An 11,687-nucleotide genomic window follows, 5' to 3' on the forward strand; every position below is an offset into this window, starting at 1 on the left:
ATTTTAATTGTATGAATAAATATTGTATGTATATGAATTTTTATTATGATAAATATAACTTTTTTATAAGTTATGGTAATAATAATTAATTATGTGAGTAATTTTTTTATTTAAATTTATATCAAACTTCAATTGTTAAAAATATAATAAAATTTTTTAAAAAATATATATTGAAAAATTATTATTTATATATATAAATTTAATGTTACGATGACACCTAATAATTGTCGGCGTTACTAGCAATGACGACACTTTTCGAAACAAGGGCTTCAACGAAGGCAACAAAAGGAAGGCTAATGAAGGGTAGAACAGTGCCACTGATAAGAGACCCAGACCTTCGGCCATGAATAACAACAATCACAACGCTCAGAACCACAACAACAACAACAATCGCTTCAATGACCGGAACCGTGGGAATCATCAAGGCAACCGAGTAGAGCACCCCATCTGTCCTAAATGCTCGAAAAGACACCCAATAGAATGCCAGGCTCGCACCAATAAATGTTTTAAGTGTGGTCAGGCAGGACATTTGAGGAAGAATTGCCCACAATGGAAGGAGGGACAAAATAATAACAACAATTAGGTGCCAGCAAAGGTTTTTGCCTTAACTCAGAATGAAGCAGCCAACAGCAATACCGTAGTCACAGGTCAGCTCCCCATATCTGGTACGATGTGTACAGTCCTTATTGATTCTGGAGCGACTCATTCTTATGTTTCTATGAATGTGATTGATAAATTGAGTATGCCTTATAAACTGTTTGAGCATAACTTTAGTACAATGTTGCCATCGAGAGACATGATGTTGTCAAATAAGTGGTTACCGTCAACGCCTATAACGGTAGAGGGTAGGGAGTGCCCAGGAGACCTTATAGAACTGAGTATACCAGATTATGATGTCATACTTGGCATGGATTGGTTATCCAAAAATGGGGCTACAATAGACTTTCGGAAGAAGATTGTAGAGTTCAGGCCAAAAGAAGGAGAGGCCTTTTCCTTTAGAGGAGAAGTAGCGGGTTTTCAGACACCCATAATATCTGCACTGGAAGCATGGAATATGATGCAAAATGGTTGTTCGGCATTTCTGGCTAGTGTGGTGGATAAATCCAAGGAGCCAGAACTAAAACCGGAAAATGTCCATATTGTTTGTGAGTTCCCGGAGGTGTTTCCCGAGGAATTACCAGGACTACCCCCGGATAGAGAAATCGAGTTTGTAATCGAGCTTGCACCGAAAACAACACCGATCTCTAAAGCACCCTATCGAATGGCGCCTGCAGAGTTAAAGGAACTTAAGAACCAGATACAAGAGTTGTTGGATAAGGGGTTCATAAGACCTAGCTATTCGCCATGGGGAGCATCATCTTATTTTTGAAAAAGAAGGACGGGAGTATGAGAATGTGCATTGATTACCGAGAACTCAATAAGGTCACCATTAAGAATAAATATCCTTTGTCTAGGATAGACGACCTTTTCGATCAACTGCAAGGGGCATCAGTATTCTCGAAGATTGATCTGCGATCCGGGTACCATCAGTTGAAAGTGAAAGAGGGAAACATTCCAAAAATGGCTTTCAGAACTCGCTACAGGCACTACGAATTCTTAGTAATGTCTTTTGGACTCCTAATGCCCTAGAAGCATTTATGGATATGATGAACAGGGTATTTAAGGATTTATTGGACAAATTTTAGGTAGTGTTCATAGATGATATCCTTATTTACTCAAAGACCGAGGAGGAGCACGAGGAGCATTTGAGGTCGACTCTGAAAAGATTGCGAGAACATTAGCTATATGCTAAGTTCTCTAAGTGTGAGTTTTGGCTGGAACATGTAACTTTCCTAGGGCATATAGTGTCCAAGAATGGAATAGCAGTAGACCCATCAAAGATCAAAGTCATTAGAGACTGGCCCCAGCAAAAGAATGCCTCAGAAGTTCGAAGCTTCTTAGGATTGGCGGGTTACTATAGGAATTTTGTCGAGGGTTTCTCGAAGATCGCCACACCATTGACCAATTTAACCCACAAGCATCAGAAGTTTTCATGGGTGGAGAAATGTGAAGAAAGCTTCCAGACCATGAAGGATAAGTTGATTTATGTGCCTATCCTTTGTGTTCCCACTGAGGGCGGGAAATTTGTGGTGTATTGTGATGCATCAAAGAACGGTTTGGGATGTGTGTTGATGCAAGATGGGAAGGTGGTGGCTTATGCTTCCAGAAAACTTAAGGATTATGAATAACGATATCCCACTTGTGACCTTGAGTTGGCAGCAGTGGTGTTCGCATTGAAAATATGGAGACATCACCTATATGGGGACAAGTGCGAGATATACACTGACCACAAAAGGCTGAAGTACTTCTTCACGCAAAATGAACTGAATATGAGGCAGCGAAGGTGGTTGGAATTAGTGAAAGACTACGATTGTGAGATTCTATACCACCCAGGCAAGGCCAATGTGGTTGCAGATGCATTGAGTAAGTAGGGACATGGGAATGTCTCAACACTATATACAATAGAGATGCTTCTTCAGAAAGAGATCATAAGTGCTGGCATCGAACTTGTGACAGGAAGTTTAGCGAACCTCACATTGCAATCCTCCCTACAGAACAAATTCGAGAAGGACAGAAAGTGTATGAAGCCTTAATAAAGCAAGAGGCTTTGGTACAAGAAGGTGGCAGCAGTGATTTCACATTATCTAATGGTGGATTGCTGAGATACAAGGATAGATTTGTGTGCATGACAATGTTGAGATTAAGGAAAGTATTATGAAAGAGGCGCACATAACACCCTATTCCTTACACCCAGGGTCCACGAGGATGTACCAAGACCTTAAGGCGTTATATTGGTGGCATGGAATGAAAAGGGATATTGCTGAGTTTGTTGCTAGATGTTTGACATGCCAGTAAGTAAAGAGGAACACCAAAGGCCAGTGGGGTTACTTCAACCTCTCTACATTCCTGAATGGAAATGGAAGGATATAACAATGGATTTTGTGGTAGGATTACCCAGAACCACCAAGCAGCACGACTCTGTGTGGGTAATAGTAGATAGAGTCACTAAGTCTGCCCATTTTCTGCCAGTCAAGACCACATACTCGGCGGACCAATATGCAGAATTGTATGTAAGTGAGATAGTGAGACTTCATGGGGTGCCAAAGTTGATAATTTCTGATCGAGGGTCACTTTTCACATTGAACTTTTGGAAGGGGCTACAGAGAGCTATGGGATCAAGGCTAAAGTTTAGCACCGCGTTTCATCCTCAAACTGATGGGCAGTCTGAGAGGACTATACAGATTCTAGAGGAAATGTTGAGGTGCTATGCTTTGGACTTTTCAGAATCTTGGAACCGATACTTACCCCTAATGGAGTTCTCTTATAATAACAGTTACCAATCTACTATAGGGATGGCTCCTTGTGAGATGCTTTATGGGTTTAAGTGTAGATCTCCTTTACACTGGGATGAAGTTGGGGAGAAACATATTTTAGGCCTCGAGGCAGTTAGGGAAGTCAGTGAGGCGATCGAGAAGATTCGCCAAAGGATACTTACCGTGCAGAGTAGGCAAAAGAGCTACGCTGACCTTAAGAGAAGGGACATCGAGTTTTCAGTGGGCGAGTTTGTTTTCTTGAAAGTCTCGTCGATGAAAGGTGTTATGCGCTTTGGAAAGAAAGGTAAGTTAAGCCCTAGATATATAGGTCCATTTGAGATTTTGGACAGTGTCGGGCAAGTTGCTTACCGTTTGGCACTACCCCCAGCATTAGCCGAAACACATAACGTATTTCACATCTCGATGTTGTGTAAGTATGTATCAGACCCCTCTCATGTTTTGAGTTACGAGCCGTTACAGCTAAAGCAGAACCTGAGTTATGATGAACATCCTGAGCGCGTTATTAAAAAAGGAATCAAGGAACTGAGATCCAAAAGAATTCCACTAGTTAAGGTCCTATGGAAGAATAGTATGGAACGAGAAGCAACGTGGGAGTTGGAGGAAGACATGAAAGAAAGATACCCTGAATTATTTAGTAAGAAAGAATTTCGGGACGAAATTCCTTTTAAGGAGGGTATATTGTAGTGCACCAAATTTTTTTTGGTGCACTACAAAATTCCCTCATGGGCCTACCACCCCTAGGGTTTCCCTTGCATTTCCCTTGCCATGTATGATTTCTGGGGTCCCCAGTTCTGAGTGGTCGACCTAAACCTTAGCATAAGCCGATCACCATACTCTCTGGGCGACTGCCAAGGGTCCAAGATCCAGGGTGGTCGGCCCAACCATAGGCTTAACACCTGGGACCCTAAAAAAAAATCCTTCGGTTTCTTCACTTTTGCTCTTTAGTTAATGAATATGCCCCCAGCTATTGGATTCATTACGTTCATATACTAACTTTACTCTTTATTTTTCCTTTGTTACAGATGTCCAGCTCTTCTTCGTCAGATAAGTCTGTAAGCGAGCATAATCCACAGGAGTTCTTGGAAAGGGTGAAAAGGATTTTCCCTCGCTCCGCTTTATATTTGTTCAGTGAGGAAGACTTCTTGAAAATGTATAGCCCAATGGCGAGAGTAAAATAGACAATTCGGCAACCCTCCGAAGATAGTCCTGAGATTGCTAGGCACATCACTCAGGGCTCTTGGCCTGTCTCTTCGCAGATCTCTTCTCAGCATAGTACTCCCCATGGCTCTCAAGGCACATCTCAGCGAAGTCACTCTTCTCAACAGAGTTTGTCCGGTCAGCAGGACTCCTTTCCACCCCCTTTGAATTGGGATACCAGTCGGGTTCCCCATCACTCTTCTTCTTAGCGAGAACATATCAAGGGCTCTCATCGCCAGGTTACTTACCCTCAAGAGCATTCTATTCATAGGTTCCGACCTAAGGTGGTTCGCCCTTATTCCAAGTGCAAGACAGTCTCGCCAGCTGTGCAGCAGAAGAAGAGATGACAAAAAGAGTTCCATTCATCAGATTCTGGGGCCACCTTTGCCAGTGAGATCATATGGAAACCGGTTGAGAAGTCTCACCCTGCTGATTACGAGGTTGTTTAGTTCAAGGGGGCTGCCTCTGACATGACTGAAGAGAAGGTAAAGAACTTAAGGAAGACCTTTGACCTCTCTGGCATGTCTATTACTATCCCTGGTCCAAACGAGATAGATATGAGGACCCACCTTTGGGTATGTGTGCCTGGACACGCTCTGCCATCAAGTCTGGTGCCTTACTTCCTCTTCATCCATACTTCCAGAGCGTGGTAGATTATTTTGCTATTAGTCCTTCTCAGTTGGCTCCCAACGCGATCTTGGTGTTATCTGCGTTGTACATTATCTATCATCGTTGCAAATGGGGTGCTCCGGTACCTCATGAGATCCACTACATATTTGATATGAAGACAAACCCTTCTCAATGCAACTTAGGGTACTTCCACTTCCACCATTATACGAGCGAGGGTACTGACACCTTCTTGGAAGAGATCTTTGGAAATAGCAAGGCCTTTAGATATGCAGACAACTATTTCTTCACTAAGGATGCAGAGGCCAACTACTCAAAGTTTAAGCACGTCAGACCTTTTTATAGACCGGTCCCGACCCAAGCTATGACTGTTAGGGCCAAGGCGTAGATTTCCATGACCCCTGAGGAGAAGAATGTCAATACCCTCGTTACTTCAGAGAACTTTAGGAAGGTTGGGTTGTTTCCTTCTACTATAGCCGATGTTTTGGATGAAGATGGTCCTGAGCCCGTGAATGCCATAGACTCCCCGGGACCTATTCATGTTGAGGAGGTACCCTCTTCACCCGTGCTCGCTGGACAGGACAATGATGAGGTGGATGCATCTGCACACTCATTACTTGCTTTGGATGATTTTGATGAAGCCATGTTCGAACCTGAATCACATTCAGAAGGTCCGACACTTTTATTATCTTTAATTTATGTTTCATCTGTATTTGATATCCCGCTAACATTTGATCTTCTTTTACAGGTTCAGATATGTTCGGCTTTGTTCATACCCAACAGAGGTCCACTCCAACTGAGACTAGCCCTTCCATCTAAGCGGCCAAGAAGGCCAGGGTTGACCCTGAGTCGATAACGAAGGTTCCTCCCGAGGTGTCTTCTTCGAATCCTTTGGCGTCTAGTCCTGTCACAGAGGTAGAGCCATTCTTACCTACACCGGTTCCTCCCAGTTTCACTGATGCGGGTGCCTCTTGTTCTACGCCTGCTCCCTTATCTAAGCCACACCATTCTGCCATACAAAATTTAAGTGCCATCATGGACTGAGCGTCCCATTTGGAGCAGACAGCAATGGATTTTAATGGGATTAAGAATGAGGACTTGAGCACCATCCTCACGAAGTCACTCCTTGACATTCAGAGTGTAAGTCCTCTACAGTTTTCTTCTTGTCTAGTTAGCTTGTGTGCTGATGTTTATCTAACACTTGTATGTCTTTTGCAGGCACTGATGTTGGTCTCCCATGTCCGTGATAGGTCTGTAGAGTATACCTCTATGCTTTCCAACCTACGTTCTAAGCTTGAAGCAATCCGCTAGGAGGTGCTGGACCTTAGGCACGTTCTTGGCTTTAGGGATGCAGACATTTCTTTGAAATATGAAGAGATCAACACTCTTCGTAGTACTGTGGAGCTCAAACAGCAGGAAGTTAACGAGTTGACTCTCAGGATAACCCAGATGGAGGGGAAACTTGCCAATCAGCTTTAACAGTCTAAAGCTGAGAAAGAGAAGTTGATTGCTAACATGGACCAACTGCGGAAGGATGCTCTTGTCGAGAAGGAGCAAGAGGTCAAAGCTTCCCAGGACATATTCAGAGACAGCCTTCTCTTGCTTCTACTTGATCTGGAAGTCCAACAAAGATCTGAACTTGGATTTCCTTCCCGAGAAGACGCGAGCGAAGGAGCTTAGGAAGTGCCTGGCTCGTGAGGCTGCCGAGGCTCAGGGTGGTCTTTCAGATGATATTCCTCGCCCTAGTTAGTCGTCTTTTTGTAACGTCCTACGTTTTTGGGTACCTTTAAACGACTCGGGTCGGGATTTTTCCCCCGGGTTAAGAATATTATTTTAAATAATATTATATTTTGTTTGTAAGTATTCCATGAGTTATTGCTAGCCAAAATATGAATTTTGTGATTTTAAAAGTCAAGATAAGACTTTCGGTCCTGGACCGACACAAAAACCCTGATCGGGTAAAAATCTCGGAAAATAAAACGAAAAATCATGGCAATTATATTTTGGGCATAAAATACATTCATAAAAGTTAAAGTTTGGTCAAAAATAATAAACCTAAAAGAGAATGGAAATTTTAAGGCATTTTGTGGTAAATGCCTAATTTTACCGAAATGGGGAATTTTATTCCATGAATGGACCTTAGGTTAAATTTTATTATGTGATTAATTAAATTAAATGTGAGAGACATTTAATTTAATTAATTAATGTTAAGTTTGGTGATTAAAACTTAATAAGAGTGAAAAAAGGTGTCAAAAGTCAATTTGGACTTTTCTTCTTATGAAACCTTTATAAAAAAAAAAATTAATGGTCACATATATGGAAAAGGGTGGCTGGCCATGTGCTATTTTAGAGTGGTGTGAACCCAATTTTATAAAATTCAAATCCCATTTAATTAAGAAGTCAAGTGGGCAAGTGGGTAGAAAAGCACTCAAGTGTTTTGTGATATTTTGAAGAGTTGTGTGAGCCATTCTAACCCCCAAATCCGACCATTCTCCCTCCCTCATTCACTCTCATCTGATTTTTGAAGACTCTCTCAAGTGTTCTCTCCATTTTCAACCCCAAGAACACCAAAGAAACTTGGAAGCTAAGTCTTGGTCTAGGAAGGGTTTTCCCTAAGGTAAAGTTTCATTAATCTAGACTTTTGTCAAGTTTTAAGCTTAGAGTTTCAAATAGCTAATCAACTATGTTGTTGGGGGAATTTGGTTAGGGTTTTTGAAAGGTTTTGGAGGAGCCAAAGCTAATAGGAAGGTCCAAACCTTAAGCAAGAACACCAAAGAGGTAAAAAGTTTACTTTTGATGATTTTGTTGTAGGGTTTTTAGTTTTAAGCATTATTTTGTATATCTAATGCTTAAAGTTTCTTGTTGGTGATGTAATAAGGTTATGGTAGTTGTTTAATAATTTTTATGATGCATGTGTATTGATTTTTGAAAATGGGAACCAAAACCCCCAAGGTTTTTGTAGGATACCCTAAAACAAAACATGTTTTGAGCTGTGACTTCCAAGGGGTCAAGCAGCCACTGTATATTGGTTTTGTAAACTTTAATTGTACTGTGATGTTGTTGAGATTGAGTACATAAAATTGAGCTTTTGAAACACAAAAAAATGTTTAGAAATGAGTAAGTTATGCTATTTCAAAGTTTAGGTAAAAAAACTGTTTTTTCGTATTCTTATTTTCGGAACCAAGTTTGGACAGCCACTGTATAGGGCAAATGAACCCAGTTTTTTCTAAAATTTTGTGGACATATTTCTGGCATAACCTATTAGTCCACTGTAAAATTTGGTAAGAAAATATTAAACGGTTTGAAAGTTATTAACTGTCAAAGTTTGGAAAAAAAATAAGGACTTGAAAATAAGGTCATTTTTACCTCATTGTTGGAAAATGATTTCACCAATCAAAAATGCTCATTTTGACCTAAGATTTTATAAATACCTAAATGGCATAACAAAAATGGAATTGGGAAATTTTGGTAACAATTGGGTAAGTAAATTTCAAGTTATGAACTAACGAAGTATGTAGTTAAAAATGTGAAAATTATGTTTTTCACACTTAGTGTAAAAATGAGATTTTGGAACATAAGGTAAAAAGTAAAATTTTGTTTATTTCAAGATATAAATTGGTAAGTCTTGAAATCATATTTTCACTAAAATTACTCCTTTGAGTTTAAATGAATTATTTTTCTAGTAAGTAAAAATGATTAATTACTTTTGGAAAATTAATTAGTCAAGATGAGAAATTTATAACGGTTTTCCTAATTAAGACAAATTAGGTAATTTTCTTAAAACGGTTTTTAGATATTAAAACCTTAAGAAAAATAAAAGGAAAATTTAAAGAGTTTATTTTCTTTAAAAATAATTAAGGAATTTATTTGTATTTTCTGGATATAATACTGGCTAAAATCTTACATATTTTAACCGACTAGTCGAAAGTGCGGGTTAATAGCAATACCTTGAAAGAATAAGATTTTTAGCGGGTTGTGGGGAAATACCATTGTGATACCCGAGCCTAGGTATCGAGACCTTAGGATAGGTCTCCCCGAGACTTAGGGTTAGTCTCGAATATTTTGTATGACTTTCCTTAATAGGTTTAAAACCAAATAAGGATTATAAATCCTTACAAATGACTTTTATTAAAATGACCAAACTGCCCAAAATAATAATAATGAATTATTAGTGCCATAATTAATCCGAGTATACTGTATGGATAACTACAGTATTGGCTAAGCGTAACTGGACTGAACGTTGGAGGGTGAAAACTTGCTGAGCGCAAAGGACTCCAAGTAAGTCAACTTATATTGTATGGCTGCAACATGAAATGATTATTGTCTTGTATGTTAGTATAGGGATACATGCATATACATAGGCTGTCATAGAAAGTTGCTTAGAGACGTTAGTCTAGTGAGTGCTGATTTAGAAAATATGAACGGTAGAAGTCCGTCATATCCTAGACGGTTGATCCCCGTCACACTGCTTGATTTTATTTATGTCCGGTTCATTACCGAGACGAGTGGCCATGAGATGGGGATAAGCTGGTTAAACCTAGGGGCGCCAAGATAAATGGGACCTAGGGGCCCTCATGCTTACTTAATCATTGGACGGTTAGAATCCGAGCAAGTGCTCTGATAAGTTATTCCCGGATAGCAGCCGTGAATATTGGCCATTCCGTGAGAGTGCCTAGAGATACTAGGGGTTGCCAAGATAGAGTGAGGTTGAACACCCTAGGGGCAGCTGCTCACCAGCACCACTGATTAACATAGAAGTCTCCGTAAAACCGTGTAAATTGGATTACACTCTTGAATAAGTAGCGATGCCCTAGGTAACACGATAGTTACCCTTGATGAGAATATTTATTGGCTAGATCTTAGTGTGGAGACTCGGTTCTCTTTTACATATTAGCAATTATGTTGGAGGGCGCGTTACACCTGAATTGTTGGAAATTGTCGAGCGTTGGTCTCGAATTATATGGTGATATAATATATCTGCTTGCTCTGGGATTTTCTGAGTGCAGGGAATAATTGTTGATAAGATATAGTTGTGATATAATATATCTGCTTGCTCTGGGATTTTCTGAGTGCAGGGATATAATTGTTGATAAGATATAGTTGTGATATAATATATCTGCTTGTTCTGGGATTTTCTGAGTGCAGGATTTTTATCTAGATGTGAATTAATTTATCCTTGGTTATCAGGCATGACCATAAGTTTGCCAGGACGCTTTAGCGTTCTTGAAATTGATTGTGTAGGGTCCGGATCCCTATTTCTCTATCTGCTTTGTTTGGAAGTTGATCTTACTAAGCGTTTTCGCTTACCTAGTTGTTTCATGTTGTAGGTAAGAACAAGGGCAAGGCAGAGCAGTGAGCGTTGGAGTCTTCCTTGCAAATGTACATGTGGACCGACCTTTTGGGAAGCCTTTTTATTTTTGGAAATGTTGTGTAATTTTCCTAAACTAGGCTCACTCTAATCTTTATAAAACATGTTTGTAACTAAATGTTAAGTATGGCCATACGACTTTTTAAAAAGTTTTTTTTTCTATGGGTTTTTGAGACATTTTGTTAAATGAAAACATTTATATTTCCGCATTATTGAGTCTTGAAAATCTGGGTCGTTACACTTTTGGTCTCTTACTCTGTCTTTCCTTTCATGCCATTGGTGGGGCACCTTGTACTTGACAATTTTTACATATGACATTTTATGCCTTTATGCTTTTTTGTTACGAGTACTCAGTGTATTGATTGAAAATTTTCATTTCCAATGCTTACTAAGTATATCAACTCATAACCCTCCTTGGTTCAGGTATTAGTATACTCTGAACACATGTATTTCACGTGTCATACTAACCTTACTCCTTTACATTTTTCATGCTAACAACCATGGTAATGTGAGTAATACGATACTTCATCAAATACTATGAACAAAACAGTCAGGTTGACCACCCCATGGGTGATGGGCCGACCACCCTATAGGGTTGGTGATCTGGCCGACCACCCTATAAGGGACTTGGATAGGAGTCTCCCCATCGATGCCTTTTTTGTTTTTGTTTTTTGCACTTTCGGAACATATGTTGAACAAATGTCCTAGAAAAACTTGAGCTTGCTTAGTACTTAAGATCACGTCCTCATTTCTTGTGTATACCCCGATCGGTATGTACTATATGCCCCCCAAGTGATCATGGGTTTAAAAACCTTGGTCACTTTCTACTTGACCATGCCTTGCTTTGAGCGTTTAGACACATAGTACTATCCTTTTCACTCAATGATGCAAGCAGCAAATGCTTTTCCCTCATTGGTAGTCGGGTGATGGTTTCGTAGTCAGTAGTAATGATACCTATACACAGATGTAAATTGTGTAGCAAGTGTCTATCACGATCTATATAATCTCTCGTGTACTCATTATAATGATTGTAGACAGAAGTGTCTAAGTTGGACCAACCGGGTCTAAATGGGCTAATCGAGCCTGTAACGACTCTTAGATAAAATTATCGATCGGTCCCT

At 39.9% G+C, this 11,687-nt stretch overlaps 1 protein-coding gene and 1 long non-coding RNA gene across 3 annotated transcripts; both read left to right on the forward strand.

The window, feature by feature from the left end:
• Positions 1-4,408: 4,408 nt before the first annotated feature.
• LOC133827851 (uncharacterized) lies at positions 4,409-6,295 on the forward strand. The gene is made up of 2 exons (XM_062258837.1): positions 4,409-5,869; positions 5,947-6,295. Exons 1-2 carry the CDS (start codon positions 5,593-5,595, stop codon positions 6,015-6,017), a joined length of 348 nt encoding a protein of 115 aa, XP_062114821.1. The 5' UTR covers positions 4,409-5,592; the 3' UTR covers positions 6,018-6,295.
• Positions 6,296-7,670: 1,375 nt separating this feature from the next.
• On the forward strand, positions 7,671-10,728 carry LOC133827868 (uncharacterized). Of its 2 annotated transcripts, XR_009890522.1 has the most exons (4): positions 7,671-7,815; positions 7,906-7,976; positions 9,411-9,476; positions 10,526-10,728. It is a non-coding gene; the product is annotated as an uncharacterized LOC133827868 (long non-coding RNA). The 2 variants fall into 2 exon arrangements; XR_009890528.1 differs by lacking the exon at positions 9,411-9,476.
• The last annotated feature ends 959 nt before the right edge of the window (positions 10,729-11,687 follow it).

This window comes from Humulus lupulus, chromosome 1 (genome assembly GCF_963169125.1).
Source record: "Humulus lupulus chromosome 1, drHumLupu1.1, whole genome shotgun sequence".
NCBI lineage: Eukaryota > Viridiplantae > Streptophyta > Magnoliopsida > Rosales > Cannabaceae > Humulus > Humulus lupulus.

Bases quoted from the DNA above. Each gene is read 5' to 3' on its own strand.
- LOC133827851 (XM_062258837.1), top strand. From the start codon at position 5,593: ATGACCCCTGAGGAGAAGAATGTCAATACCCTCGTTACTTCAGAGAAC. The intron at 5,870-5,946 runs GTCCGACACTTT...CTTCTTTTACAG, and splicing joins ACCTGAATCACATTCAGAAG to GTTCAGATATGTTCGGCTTT.